Below are 15,465 nucleotides of genomic sequence, written 5' to 3'. Positions count from 1 at the left end.
AGGTGATCAGGTTGTCCCATGGGGGGCTCACAGTCTTAATCCCCATTTTATAATAATAATAATGATGGCATTTGTTAAGCGCTTACTATGTGCAGAGCACTGATGAGGTAACTGAGGCCCGGAAAAGTTAAGTGACTTGCCCAAAGTCACACAGCTGACGAGTGGCGGAGCCAAGGATTTGAACCCATGACCTCTGATTCCAAAGCCCATGCTCTTTCCACTGCGCCACGCTGCTTCTCTAGTAAAGTGCTTAACAAATACCGTTTGAAAAAACAAAAAACAAAAAAATTGGTTACTGTGTGCCAAGCTCTGGGGTAGATACCAGGTCAGAAACAATCCATGTCCCACATGGGTCTCACAGTCTAAGCGGGCGAGAGAGCAGGAGTTTAATCCCTGTTTTGCAAGCGAGGAAACTGAGGCCCAGAGAAGTGAAGTGGCTTGCCTAAGGTCACACAAGAGACAAGTGGTGGAGCCGGGATTAGATCCCAGGTCGTTTGGATTCCCAGGTCCTTCTGTCTCCCAGTCCCTTGCCCTATTCACTGGGCCATGCTGCTTCTCTTTGTGGGCAGGGATCAGGCCTGTCTACTCTGTAGTATTGTACTCTCCCAAGCGCTTAGTACAGTGCTCTGCACAGAGGAAGCCCCAGTAAACACCATGGATTGATTGGGAATGAATGGGTTAGGCGGTAAGTGGTTGGAAGCTCACAGTCTGAATCCCCCATTTTACAGATGAGGTAACGGAGGCTCAGAGAAGTAAAGTGACTTGCCTAAAGTCACACAGCTGACAAGTGGCAGAGCCAGGATTTGAACCCATGACCTCTGACTCCAAAGCCCGGGCTGTTTCCACTGAGCCACGCTGCTTCTCATGTTCTCTTGTACATGCTTTTCATGTACTTCCCAAGCACTTAGTACAGTGCTCTGCACACAGTAAGCGCTCAATTATATACGACTGAATGGATGAATGAATCACCAGTTCTTCTATTGTTCTAAAGTCCACCTGTGGCAGAATGGTTTTCATCCTGGACAGTCATTCATATTTTACTCGACTGAATCCTGTAAAGTTGCAAGAACACGAAGTCCCCGACAGGCCCGGAGATCCATGTGCGTGAATACAACTGTGTCTTTTTTATGAATGCCAACTTGTGATTCCGGTTATACCAGAGCAGTGGCATAGGGTGGGAAGAATTCCCCCTCATTTTTCCACCCTGCCGTTTCCAAATGGCGTAATGAAAACACATGGTATAGGGCCTCGGTGGGTATGTGAGTAGAGAAAGATCAAAATAAAAACTGCACTTTAGAAGCTTTATGGAGAAATTTATAATAGAGCACAAGATAATTAGGATTTAAAAAATGTCCAGAGGTTTCTCAACAGGGCAAAGTTAAAGGGGGTGAAAGGAGTATATTTTTGATAATCGTCGTCATCAAACATGAAGAAAAATCTGAGTTTCTCTAATAAAAGTACTCACTTTGATACAGAGCAAAGTAATTTTGGCTTTTACTCAGGGAGAAAGGTGCCCAGATTGCATTGCAGTAAAAGGTCTGTAAGTCCATCTTTAGTCAATCAATCAATCAATCAATCAATCAATCGTATTTATTGAGCGCTTACTGTGGACAGGGCACTGTACTAAGCGCTTGGGAAGTACAAGTAGGCAACAGTCCTTGGCGGTCAATCAATCAGTCGAATTTATTGAACGCTTATTGTGTGCAGAGCACTGTACTAAGTGTATGTGTGAGCGTACAGTATACCAGAGTTGGTAGACGTGTTTCCTGCCCAAAATGAAGATGAACGTACGCACGCTGCTTCTGTTTGTTGATACCTCTCGGTCGGTCATCTCAGATCCTTGATATTTTTCTTCAGCTATGGGTGATGTTCTTGTGGTTTTTATAGTATAAATTGAGCCCCCTGTTTAAATAATAATAATAATAATAATGATGGTATTTGTTAAGCGCTTACAGTTCTAAGTGCTGGGCACTGTTCTGAGCGCTGGAGAAACGGACAAATTCTGCTGCAACTAAAGACAGCATCTTAGTCCACATTTTTGGTATTGGTGAATTTTCCTTTACAAAAAATGCAGCCCTTTGACTTGGGCCGTTTGAGCAGCTGGCAGTTTGCCCTTTCGAATCTGCCCTTTTAAAAACAATCAGCACGGTGCATTTCAGTGATATTGTCAGTTCTCAGAGAGCTCAGCCTTTGCTTTCCCGTTTCCCCAGGGTCTCCTTCTCCCACTTGGTTTCTCTGCTTTCCCTCCTCTTTCTGATCCGCCCGGGGAGGAGGCTTTGTGGGGGGCAGGAGGCAACAGTTCTCAGTCCTTCTCCTCCCTTTCCCTCCCCCTGGGCTGTGCTGATAGGAAGGAAATGTGGAGGGGTGAGGATTAACCTCTGTCCTTTGTCTCTTTGCCCTTTCCCTACTAGCTGACAGGAAAGGGGGCTGGGGGTAGCCTAGGCTAGGCCCCCCGGTTTGATCTCCCGTAGTCAGGAAAGCACTCCCTCCATTTGAAACGAAGAGGAACATCGGGTGCCTTCTTTGTGGAAAACAGTCTTTTAAGCCGTCGTTTTATCATTTGCCCAGCAGATTACATTAGCAGTTGTTTCTCACAGAGCTGCCAAAGTAGGTTGGAATACAAACTTCCCATTGGGAATATCATTATGAAGAAATACAACGTTGTCCTCCATTTGTCCGATGAAAACTCCAGAGAACAAAGTAGCCAAGTGTCCGGCCCGCAGTCGGTGGCCGGGCTGGGGTTGGGATGAAGACGGTTGGAGTCTGCTCCGTGGAGTTGGGTAGACGAGCTGGTAATACGCACGCGTTTCTGGCCTTTAGGTTAGAGAGATTATATGTAGGGAGGCATTGGGAGCGATAAAGCATATTTCCCAGATGGAGGAAGGATGTCACTGTTAGCGATGTGTACAGGAAGGAAAAGGAATGTTTATAAACTGTCCCATTTTCGTAAAATCATCTGAGAAATGATTGAGAAACTGGAAAAAGAGGAAATGAAAAAAACAACCCCTCTCATGAATGCCTCAAAGTATATTTTGACTGGAGTGAAGGGAAAAGAACCCTGAGCCTAATTAACCTTGAAAATGTTTGCCTTCCAGAAGCTAAGAAGCCCCATTTGAAGTCATGTGCTATCACTGTGAGGACGTTTTCCTGTATTTATTAATAGGTTATTTTGAAGATCAGTTTTTTACCCTTCTTTATGGTATTTGTTAAATGCTTAGTAAGTGCCTGGCACTCTATTAAGTGTTGGCGTAGATAAAAACTAATCAGGTTGGACACAGTCCATGTCCCACATGAGGCTCACAGTCATAATCCTTAGAACAGTGCTTTGCACACAGTAAGCGCTTAACAAATGCCATCATTATTATTATGATTATAATCCATATTTTACAGATGAGGTAACTGAGGCACAGAGAAGTGAAGTGACATGTCCGAGATCACACAGCAGACAAGTGGCGGAGCCGGGATTAGAACCCCAGTCCACCCCACCCTCAGCCCCATAGCACTTATGTTCAAATCATATCCATAATTTGTTAAAGTCTGTCTCCTCTACACTGTAAGATCCTTAATAATAATAATTGTGGTATTTATTAAGCTCTTTCTATGTGCCAGGCACTGTACTAAGTGCTGGGTGGTTACGGGCTCACTGTCTCAATCCCCATTATACAGATGAGGTAACTGAGGCCCAGAGAAGTGAAGTGGCTTGCCCAAGGTCACCCAGCCGACAAGTGGTGGAGCCAGGACTAGAACCCAGGTCTTTTTCCAGACCTGGTTCTAGAACCAGGTCATCTAGACTGTGAGCCCACTGTTGGGTAGGGACCGTCTCTATATGTTGCCAACTCGTACTTCCCAAGCGCTTAGTACAGTGCTCTGCACACAGTAAGCGCTCAATAAATACGATTGATTGATTGATTGATGGATTTTTCACTCCCAGACCCACGCTGCGTCCAATAGTGCACGTTTGTGGTCAGAGAACATGCCTAGCAAATCTCTTACCATCCCAAGCGCTTCGTCCTGTCCTGTGCACATGCTAAGCGCTCAATAATTATGGCTGATAGATTAATTTGAAAGATCCCAGGGGGAATAAAGGGACAAGAATGCCAGTCACTAGGTGGGATGGTAGTAGGGCTAAAATGGGTGGGGCCGGAGGATACTATGTGTGTGGTGTACCTGTATATATGTATATATGGTTGTACATGTTTATTACTCTATTTATTTATTTTACTTGTGCATATCTATCCTATTTATTTTATTTAGTTAGTATGTTTGGTTTTGTTCTCTGTCTCCCCCTTTTAGACTGTGAGCCCACTGTTGGGTAGGGACTGTCTCTATGTGTTGCCAATTTGTACTTCCCAAGCGCTTAGTACAGTACTCTGCACATAGTAAGCGCTCAATAAATACAATTGATGATGATGATGATGATGATGGTGGCAGGGAGGAGAGAGACAAAGGGAGTGAAAGAGGAGCAAATACCCTCGGCTGCCATTGCTATCTTCGGGAATCTTCCTCTGTCACCACCCCAGTGACAACTGCCGTGGTAACCTGACCCCGGGCGGAGCAGTGAATCTAAAAGCAGCGTGGCCTAGTGGGTAGACCACGGCCTGGGAGTTAGAAGGACCTGGATTCCAATCCCGGCTCCGTCACTTGACCGCTGTATGACCCTGGGCAAGTCATTTCACTTCTCTGAGCCTCAGTTACCTCATGTGTACAATGGGGATTAAGACCGGGAGCCCCATGTGGGACATGTAGTGTGTCCAACCTGATTATCCTGTATCTAGCCCAGCACTTAGTGCAGTGCCTGGCATCATCATCAATCGTATTTTTTGAGCGCTTACTATATGCAGAGCACTGTACTAAGCGCTTGGGAAGTACAAATTGGCAACATATAGAGACGGTCCCTACCCAACAGCGGGCTTCCTCCTTGGTGTTTTCTTTGACTCCTCTCTGTCATTCAACCCACATACTCACTTTGTCACTAAATCAACCTTCACAACATCGCTAAAACCTGTCCTTTCCTCTCCAACCAAATTGCTACCACAGTAATCCAAGCATTCATCGTATCCCACCTTGATTACTGTATCAGCCTCCCTGTCTCCTGTCTTTCCCTACTCCAGTCCATATTTCATTCTACTGCCCTGTAGTAAGGGCTTACAAAATACAATTAAGAAGGGGAGGGAGGTGGGGGCTGCCACTTTTGCTTGGAGTGGGCGACGACAGAGGCGCGTAGGACCATTCTTGGGGAGGGGGGCTTCTGCCTGACCCCCAGACACCGAGGTTGCCACCCTAAGAGCCCACCTGCCGGATCTGTAATTTCCTCTGTCCGTCTCCCCTGCTAGTTTGTATGGTTCTTTGAAGCTCGGGACCACGTCTACTTATTATATTCTCCCTAGCCCTTAGCGCAGTGGGTCTCTATCCGCTAATACACCGTGGCCACTCCGGACATACTGTTGACTGACGGACTGACTGACTGACTGACTGATGGATCAGGGTAGGGCTCAGGCTACTACGTTCACCTGGAAACCAAGGCTGTGTCGTCCGGGGCCTGATCGGCCAAGGCCCTTGCGCTCTCTTCTACCCAGACCCTTCTTTCCTCCCAGTTCCACCCCTCTAATTGGCTGAGAAATTCTTACATCTCAGATAAGCACTTTTTTTTTTAACTAGGTACCAGATCCCTTGTGAAGCTGTGGCTTTTTCAGAACTTAAGAAGTCTTCCGAAGAGTGAGAGGTGACTGTGAGAGCAGGCCCTGAAATTTCACTCGATGATAAGCTTCTCCATTAGATGTAAACCCTTGAGAGTAGGGTTTGGATTTACCAGCTCTCTAGTGCTCTCTCAAGTACTGCTAACAATAATGATAATAATTGTGGTATTTGTTAAACACTTATAAGCCAAGAGCTGCATTCATTCATTCATTCAATCGTATTTATTGAGTGCTTACTGTGTGTGAGCCCATCTTCTAGACTGTGAGCCCACTGTTGGCTCGGGACCATCTCTATATGTTGCCAACTTGTACTTCCCAAGCACTTAGTACAGTGCTCTGCACGCAGTAAGCGCTCAATAAATATGAATGAATGAAATGCAGAGCACTCTACTAAGCACTTGGGAAGTCCAAGTCGGCAACATATAGAGACGGTCCCTACCCAACAACGGGCTCACAGTCTAGAAGGGGGAGATGGACAACAAAACAAAACATGGAGACAGGTGTCAAAGTCGTCAGAACAAATAGCGCTGGGGTAGCCAGAAGATAGGTCTCACCTGGGGCTCGCAAGCTAGGAGAAAGAACAGGGATTGAAACCCCATTTTGCAGGTGAGGGAACTGAGGTTCAGAGAAGTGAAGTGACTGCTCAAGGTCACAGAGCAGACAGGTGGAAGAGCCGGGATTGGAATCATGGTCCCAGCTCCCAGACCTGTATTCTTTCCACTAGGACCCACTGCTCTGCACAGAGTTAAGCACTCAACAAGTTTCCTTGATTGATTTCAGGGCTGCCTTACTGAATTGAGAACAACCTTCTGAAATTAAATAGGAAAATGGTGATGCAAGAGTTCGTGCCTGTGACTAGTCTGCTCCTCTGCCTCACCCACTTCCGATCTGATACACCCATTGGTTGGAGCTTCTGACCCCATCTCCTTGCCTCCGCTCCCTTCTTCCTCCTTGGTGTTTTCTTTGACTCCTCTCTGTCATTCAACCCACATAGTCACTTTGTCACTAAATCAACCTTCACAACATCGCTAAAACCTGTCCTTTCCTCTCCAACCAAATTGCCACCACAGTAATCCAAGCATTCATCGTATCCCACCTTGATTACTGTATCAGCCTCCCTGTCTCCTGTCCTTCCCTACTCCAGTCCATACTTCATTCTACTGCCCTGATCATTTTTCTGCAAAAACATTTAGGCCAGGTTTCCCCAGTCAAGAACCTCCAATGGTTGCCTATCCACCTCCTCATCAAACAAAAATTTTACAATCGACTTTAAAGCACTCAATCAATCCCCCTGCCCCCTCCTACCTCACTTCGCTAATCTCCTACGACAACCCAACCTGCCCACTTCGCTCCTCTAATACTAACCTTCTCATTGCACCTCGATCTCGTCTATCTCGCCACCGACCTGTTGACCAGGTCCTACCTCTGGCCCGGAACGCCCTCCGTCCTCATATCCGACAAACAATTACTCTCCCCCACCTTCAAAGCCTTATCTCCTCCCAAGAGACCTTCCCTGACTAATCCCTCTTTTCCTTTTTCTTCTCCTGCATCTCCCTGACTTGCTCCCTTTACTCACCTCCCCCCGAGCCCCACAGCCCTTATTCATTCAGTCGTATTTATTGAGCGCTTACTGTGGGCTCGATTATTATTATTATTTATAAGCACTTATCCAATCGCAACTCTGCCACTTATCTGCCATGTGACCTTGGATAAGTCATTTCACTGCTCTGTGCCTCAGTTACCTCATCTGACAAAAGGGGAATGAGACTGTGAGCCCCACTTGGGGCAGAGACAGTGTCCAATCCGATTTGCTTGTATTCACCCCAGTACAGTGCCTGGCACCTAGTAAGTGCTTAACAAATACCATTATTATTATTATTTATTTGTTTATATTATTGTCTGTCTCCCCCTCTATATTGTATGCTGTTGTGGGCAGGGAATGTGTGCATTATATTGTTGCGTTTTGCTCTCCAAAGTGCCTAGTACAGTGCCCTCCACACATTAAGTGCTCAATAAAAATGACTGATTGATTGATTGGTCTTCCTCCTTCTTAGCCTCCCCGTTGCAGAACGGAGGCCTAGGCCAGTCTCTCAGCCGGCTGAAGAATCGTGGCTCTCAGTGTCCAGAGACAAGCATCGCCAGTGTGGCCCTCCATCCCCTATCTTGGGCTTTTCCCTTTCTTTCCTCAGTCAGCCCCTTCCTGGATTTGCCTGCCATCATTTAAAAATATTGCCAGTGGCATGACCGGACATCTCACCACCACTTATTCTTTCCTTTTCATCTCTTTTCTTCCCCTTTCCCAAATCCCCAGTGTTATTAACAGTTCAGAATGCCACTGAGGTGGCGGTCGGAGGGAGCCAGTGGAAGGGAAAAAGAAAAAGGGTGGAGAAATGGAGGAGGAGTTGAGATAGAAAGACTTAGTTTTTAGTGTTTTTGAAAATAAGATCTTGAACTCCCGGGGCAAAAGTTCACATTCCCAGTAAGGTCACCTTCCTTCAAACTGCCGTCCCCCAATAGTAAAATCAGTTTGTAGCAAGTGGGATGTACTTGTTAAACGAGTTCTTATGTAGATGAAAAGTTTGGGAATGGGAGAAGCCTCAGAAAAACTTTCTATTGTCTGGGTGTGGGCCAAGTCACATGGATTGGGTGTGGGGAGTTTCAGTGTTGAGGAACATACCAGGAAGCTGGCTGAGAATTATCCTGAGCCGTGGAACGCACAAAGAAAGCACAAGGACTCTATACAAAATGGATTGGTTAAATGTCCTCAAGGATTTTTTCAGTAAGTCCTTCCTTTTCTGCTCTAATGTTGTGGGTTTGAAGCTGTGTACTCTCCCTTTAAAGGTTAAGCGAAACGTTGGGGCTGCGTGTTACTTAATGTTTTAAACAAATGTTCATTTTCAAGTTGTTTTATTTGTAGCTGTGGCTTGACAGAAAACATCAGGATCCTTTTAAAACAGTATTTTAGGGTGAATAATGATGTTAAAAGGAGAACGTGGTGTATAAAGGATTTGGCATTTTAATTGAATGTGTTCAATATGGTTAACCGTTCCTAGCCAAGTATGGAAACAATGGTTGTATTTAAAATCCTCCCTCTCCGTCCCATTTTTAATCTAGTGCAAGCAGTTTGAGATCCAGGAGTAAATTTGGGTTTGCTCTGATAAGTGTTTAAGCACTTTAATGTTTTTTCCCCCTAGGAAAGACAAAGAAGGAGAAGGCATAAATTTGTAGATGGCAAATTAATGATCTCCTACAAACACACTCAAATGTTTGTATAATTTTCGTCTAGAGGCAGTAAGATATCGTTGGAACCTGAGGTGGTTGGGTGGTGTCACTGAGGAATCAACTATTTGAACGCAGACGTTTTTGGAACGGATCCTAAAAGCGGCTGCTTTCTTACTGAGGAGAGACAAATTTACTGAAAGAAAATGGTGGATTCCTGGGATTGTTTCTGAGTAGGAATCAAGGCTTATGTAGGAAAATAATACTCGGTTCTTATTTTGATCACTCGGTAAACCTAATCTCTGTGGCTGTGGAGGGTTCCCTTGCAGATCTTGAGATAAACCACGTTTGGTTTGGTTTCACGTGCTTTTCGCTTTAGGTTTCAGTAAAAGCAAAACAGTTCCTGACAACTGCTCAACTGCCTGAATCAGCCAAGGAAACAGTGACCGGCGATAGATTCCAGGAACCTTCCGCTTAGTTCCATAAACTAGGAAAACGAGCAAATGAACCGACAGAGATTTGGCCTGAGGCATACCTGATGACTCATTTTCCTCGTTCACTTCCCGAGTTAGGGTCAGCGGTCAAAATATGCCACTCTAGCGAACGCTTCTAAGTTCTCCTTGCTGCCAGTTTGGGCTGGGGATTTTCTGGTTCTCTGCACTTCCATGTCTCGTTTCTGGCTGGTTTTAAGTAGAAAAAGCGGTTGGAGAGATTGTGGTGGGTACCATGACCAAGATTCCCGAAAGTGAAATAATAATGGCGGTTGTTAAGTGGCTACTTATGTGCCAGGCACTGTACTAAGCGCTGGGGTGGATGCAAGCAAATCAGGTTGGACGTAGTCCCTGTCCCACGCAGGGCTCAGTTTCAATCTCCGTTTTACAAATCATCATCATCATCAGTCGTATTTATTGAGCACTTACTATGTGCAGAGCACTGTACTAAGCGCTTGGGAAGTACAAATTGGCAACATATAGAGACAGTCCCTACCCAACAGTGGGCTCATCGACCCCCGGCCCACGTCATCCCCCGGGCCCGGAATGCCCTCCCTCTGCCCCTCCGCCAAGCTAGCTCTCTTCCTCCCTTCAAGGCCCTGCTGAGAGCTCACCTCCTCCAGGAGGCCTTCCCAGACTGAGCCCCTTCCTTCCTCTCCCCCTCGTCCCCCTCTCCGTCCCCCCATCTTACCTCCTTCCCTTCCCCACAGCACCTGTATATATGTATATATGGTTGCACACATTTATTACTCTATTTATTTATTTATTTATTTATTTTACTTGTACATTTCTATCCTATTTATTTTATTTTGTTGGTATGTTTGGTTTTGTTCTCTGTCTCCCCCTTTTAGACCGTGAGCCCACTGTTGGGTAGGGACTGTCTCTGTGTGTTGCCAATTTGTACTTCCCAAGCGCTTAGTACAGTGCTCTGCACATAGTAAGCGCTCAATAAATACGATTGATTGATTGATTAAAAGACCTCATTTTACAAATGAGGTAACTGAGGCACAGAGAGAAGTGAAGTGACTTGCCCAGTGTCTCACAGCAGACAAGTGGCAGAGCCGGGATTAGAACCCATGACCTCCTAACTCCCAGGCGTGGGCTTTATCCATTTCGCCATGCTTCTTCTTATAATAAATGAACAAAATCATTCTATTATAATGGGACCAGGCTGGGCCTGGCGGGATCTTCAGATTCAGTTCATGTCCCTAAGGTTGCTGAATATCTTAAACCACTCCCAAAGGATGGGGGCCCATCTTTTCCGGAAAAATCTTTAGGGGAGGAAATTCCGCAAACTCTCCTGGGAGACTCTCGTAGCGTATTATCTCCGGGACAGTCAGAGGCTCTTCCTGATGTCCAAAGGGGGTCTTTTCTGCTTGAATCAAAGACCGCTTCCTCCTGCTCGGCTCCCAGTGGACACAGAAAAGATGCCTCCCTGCCGTTGGGTTTCCCGTGTCAGCCGGGAAGCAGCGTGTCTCAGTGGAAAGAGCACGGGCTTTGGAGTCAGAGGTCATGGGTTTGAATCCCGACTCCACCACATGTCTGCTGTGTGACCTTGGGTAAGTCACTTAACTTTTCTAAGCCTCAGTTACCTCATCTGTAAAATGGGGATGAAGATGGTGAGCCCCAAGTGGGACAAATTGATCACCTTGTATCCCCCCCAGCGCTTAGAACGGTGCTCTGCACATAGTAAGCGCTTAACAAATGCCATCGTCATTATTATTATTATTAACCGAGGGGCCGGTGAGGTGGGGAGGTTGAGATTACTGAAAGCCTCACTTAACGGTGGTGACTCTGGTAAAATCAGTCAGTCAATCACTGGTATTTATTGAGCGCTTAATGAGTGTGGAGCACTGTACTTAGTGCTTGGGAGAGTACAATTTGACAGAGTTGGGAGACCGGTTCCTCGCCTACTATCTCTGGAGGGGAAGACACTGTAATATAAATAAATTACAAATACACACTTAAATGCGCCGGGGCTGAGGGGTCGGGGAATACCAACTGTCCAAAGAAAATAGATCCAAATGCCAAAAGCTTGTGAAATATCAATCAGTTGTATTTACTGAGCGCCTACTGTGCGGAACACTGTACTAAGTGCTTGGCAGAGTAATCAGTTGATTGTATTTATTGAGCACTTACTGTGTGCAGAGCACTGTACTAAGCACTTGGAAGAGTACAGTATAACAATATAACAGACACATTCCCTGCCTACGAGTTTACAGTCTAGAAGGGGAGACAGACATTAATATAAATAAACAAAATTGCAGACATAATAATAATAATAATAATGATGGCATTTCTTAAGCGCTTACTGTGTGCAAAGCACTGTTCTAAGCCCGGGGAAGGTTACAGGGTGATCAGGTTGTCCCTCGTGGGGCTCACAGTCTTAATCCCCATTTTACAGATGAGGTAACTGAGGCACAGAAGTTAAGTGACTTGCTCAGTCACACAGCTGACAATTGGCAGAGCCGGGATTTGAACCCATGACCTCTGACTTCAAAGCCCGTGCTCTTTCCACTGAGCCCCGCTGCTTCTCTTACATAAAGACATGTATATAAAGTGCTGCGGGCTGGGATAAGGGATGAATTCATTCATTCATTCAGTCGTATTTATTGAGCGCTCACTGTGTGCAGAGCACTGTACTAAGCGCTTGGGAAGTACAAGTCGGCAACATATAGAGACGGTCCCTACCCAACAATGGGCTCACAGTCTGGGGGGGAGAAAGACGACAAAACAAAACATGGAGACATGAATCAAGCACTTAGTACTGTGCTCTGCACACAGTAAGCGCTCAATAAATATGATTGAATGAATGAATAAAGGGCGCAAGTCAGTGTGACAGAAGAGAATGGGAGATGAGGAAAAGAGGGCTTAGTCAATCATATTTATTGAGCGCTTACTGTGTGCAGAGCACTGTACTAAGCGCTTGGGAAGTACAAGTCGGCAACATATAGAGACGGTCCCTACCCAACAGTGGGCTCACAGTCTAGAAGGGGGAGACAGACGACAAAACAAAACATGGAGACATGAATCAAGCACTTAGTACTGTGCTCTGCACACAGTAAGCGCTCAATAAATATGATTAAATGAATGAATAAAGGGCGCAAGTCAGGGTGACAGAAGAGAATGGGAGATGAGGAAAAGAGGGCTTAGTCAATCGTATTTATTTGAGCGCTTACTGTGTGCAGAGCACTGTACTAAGTGCTTGATTCATATCATGTCTTATTTTATTTTGTTAGTATGTTTGGTTTTGTTCTCTGTCTCCCCCTTTTAGACTGTGAGCCCACTGTTGGTTAGGGACTGTCTCTATATGTTGCCAGTTTGTACTTCCCAAGCGCTTAGTACAGTGCTCTGCACATAGTAAGCGCTCAATAAATACGATTGATTGATTGATTAGGGAAGGCGTCATGGAGGAGATGTGCTTTCAATAAGGCTTTGAAGAGGGGGAGAGTCATTCATTCATTCATCATCAATCGTATTTATTGAGCGCTTACTGTGTGCAGAGCACTGTACTAAGCACTTGGGAAGTACAAGTTGGCAACATCGAGAGACGGTCCCTACCCAACAGCGGGCTCACATTGTCTACTGGATAGGAGGGAGGGAGGCAGGAGGTGGGCGAGAGGTCGGCGGGGAGATAGACAAGTTCGAGGTACAGTGAGAGGGTGAGCATTAGAAGAGCGAACCGTTGCCGGCTTAGTACAGTGCTCTGCACATAGTAAGCGCTCAATAAATACGATTGATGATGATGATGATGGAGTAGGGGAGTAGCGAGGTGAGGTAGGAGGGCCAAAAGTGGAGCGCTTTAAAGCCAATGATAAACAGTTTTTGTTTGATGCGGAGGTCGATAGGCAACCACTGGAGGTTCTTGAGGAGTGGGGAGATACCTCACTATATGTTACCAACTTGTCCTTCCCAAGCGCTTAGTCCAGTGCTCTGTGTACAGTAAGCGCTCAATAAATACGATTGAATGAATGAATGAAAGCTGAACTAATGCAGTACAGAAACAACACCCGCTATTGGGTAGGGACCGTCAGTATATGTTGCCAACTTGTACTTCCCATGCACTTAGTGCAGTGCTCTGCACGCAGTAAGCGCTCAATAAGTACAATTGCATGAATGAATGAATGAAAGCTGAAATAATGCAGTGCAAAAACAACACCCGCTATTGGGTAGGGACAGTCACTATATGTTGCCAACTTGTACTTCCCAAGCGCTTAGTCCAGTGCTCTGTACACAGTAAGCACTCAATAAATACAATTGCATGAATGAATGAAAGTGGAGCGCTTTAAAGCCAATGCTAAGCAGTTTTTGTTTGATGCGGAGGTTGATAGGCAACCACTGGAGGTTCTTGAGGAGTGGGGAGATACCATCACTATATGTTACCAACTTGTCCTTCCCAAGCGCTTAGTCCAGTGCTCTGTACACAGTAAGCGCTCAATAAACACGATTGAATGAATGAATGAAAGCTGAACTAACGCAGTACAGAAACAACACCCGCTATTGGGTAGGGACCGTCACTATATGTTACCAACTTGTACTTCCCAAGGGCTTAGTCCAGTGCTCTGCACACAGTAAGCGCTCAATAAATACGATTGAATGAATGAATGAATGAAAGCTGAAATAATGCAGTCCAAAAACAACACCCGCTATTAGGTAGGGACCGTCACTATATGTTGCCAACTTGTACTTCCCAAGCGCTTAGTGCAGTGCTCTGCACACAGTAAGTGCTCAATAAATATGATTGAATGAATGAATGAAAGAAAGCTGAACTAATGCAGTACAGAAACAACACCCGCTATTGGGTAGGGACCATCACTATATGTTGCCAACTTGTACTTCCCAAGCGCTTAGTGCGGTGCTCTGCACACAGTAAGCGCTCAATAAATACAAGTTCATGAATGAATGAATGAAAGCTGAAATAATGCAGTCCAAAAACAACACCCGCTATTAGGTAGGGACCGTCACTATATGTTGCCAACTTGTACTTCCCAAGCGCTTAGTGCAGTGCTCTGCACACAGTAAGTGCTCAATAAATATGATTGAATGAATGAATGAAAGAAAGCTGAACTAATGCAGTACAGAAACAACACCCGCTATTGGGTAGGGACCGTCACTATATGTTGCCAACTTGTACTTCCCAAGCGCTTAGTGCGGTGCTCTGCACACAGTAAGTGCTCAATAAATAGGATTGAATGAATGAAACCTGAAATAACGCAGTACAGAAACAACACCCGCTATTGGGTAGGGACCGTCACTATATGTTGCCAACTTGTACTTCCCAAGCGCTTAGTGCGGTGCTCTGCACACAGTAAGTGCTCAATAAATAGGATTGAATGAATGAAACCTGAAATAACGCAGTACAGAAACAACACCCGCTATTGGGTAGGGACCGTCACTATATGTTGCCAACTTGTACTTCCCAAGCGCTTAGTCCAGTGCTCTGCACACAGTAGGCGCTCAATAAATACAATTGCATGAATGAATGAATGAAAGCTGAAATAATGCAGTGCAAAAACAACACCCGCTATTGGGTAGGGACCGTCACTATGTGTTGCCAACTTGTACTTCCCATGCGCTAAGTCCAGTGCTGTGCACACAGTAAGCGCTCAATAAATACGATTGAATGAATGAATGAAAGCTGAAATAATGCAGTACAGAAACAACACCCGCTATTGGGTAGGGACCGTCACTATATGTTGCCAACTTGTACTTCCCAAGTGCTTAGTCCAGTGCTCTGCACGCAGTAAGCGCTCCATAAATACGATTGAATGAATTGAATGAATGAATGAACGTTTTTGTAGCAACCCATCTGGGCAACAAAACGAAGGCAGGACTAGAGTGGGAAGAGACAGGAGGCAGGGAGGTCAGCACGGAGGCCGATCCAGTAACCAAGGCAGTGGTTGGATTAACGCAGTGACAATTTCGGTACTTTGAGTACTTGGTAGACACGTTTTCTGCTCATGACAAACTTACAATCTGGATAAGGGACTTAGATACTGCTTGCTTTATATCACGTGGGGTGAAATTCTAGGCCTGTGGCAAACAAATGGAAAAAAAGC

General features: G+C 45.5%; 1 protein-coding gene across 3 annotated transcripts in view; it reads left to right on the top strand.

Annotated features, from left to right (window-relative positions):
• Nucleotides 1–15,465, top strand: part of NCK1 (NCK adaptor protein 1) — a 171,580-nt gene that overhangs the window by 108,610 nt on the left and 47,505 nt on the right. The window contains exon 1 of one of the 3 annotated variants that reach the window (XM_038748108.1): nt 8,401–8,475. The exons of the other annotated variants lie outside the window; for them this stretch is intronic. Coding sequence (XP_038604036.1) covers nt 8,442–8,475 — 34 coding nt within the window. The 5' untranslated portion in view covers nt 8,401–8,441. Of the gene's footprint in view, nt 1–8,400; nt 8,476–15,465 lie in introns of those variants that run through there. 3 annotated transcript variants of the gene reach the window in all.

The sequence above is a fragment of the Tachyglossus aculeatus genome, chromosome 1 (assembly GCF_015852505.1).
Source record: "Tachyglossus aculeatus isolate mTacAcu1 chromosome 1, mTacAcu1.pri, whole genome shotgun sequence".
Taxonomy (NCBI): domain Eukaryota; kingdom Metazoa; phylum Chordata; class Mammalia; order Monotremata; family Tachyglossidae; genus Tachyglossus; species Tachyglossus aculeatus.
The sequence above is the reverse complement of the archived record's forward strand: the minus strand, read 5'-3'. Positions and strand labels throughout refer to the sequence as shown.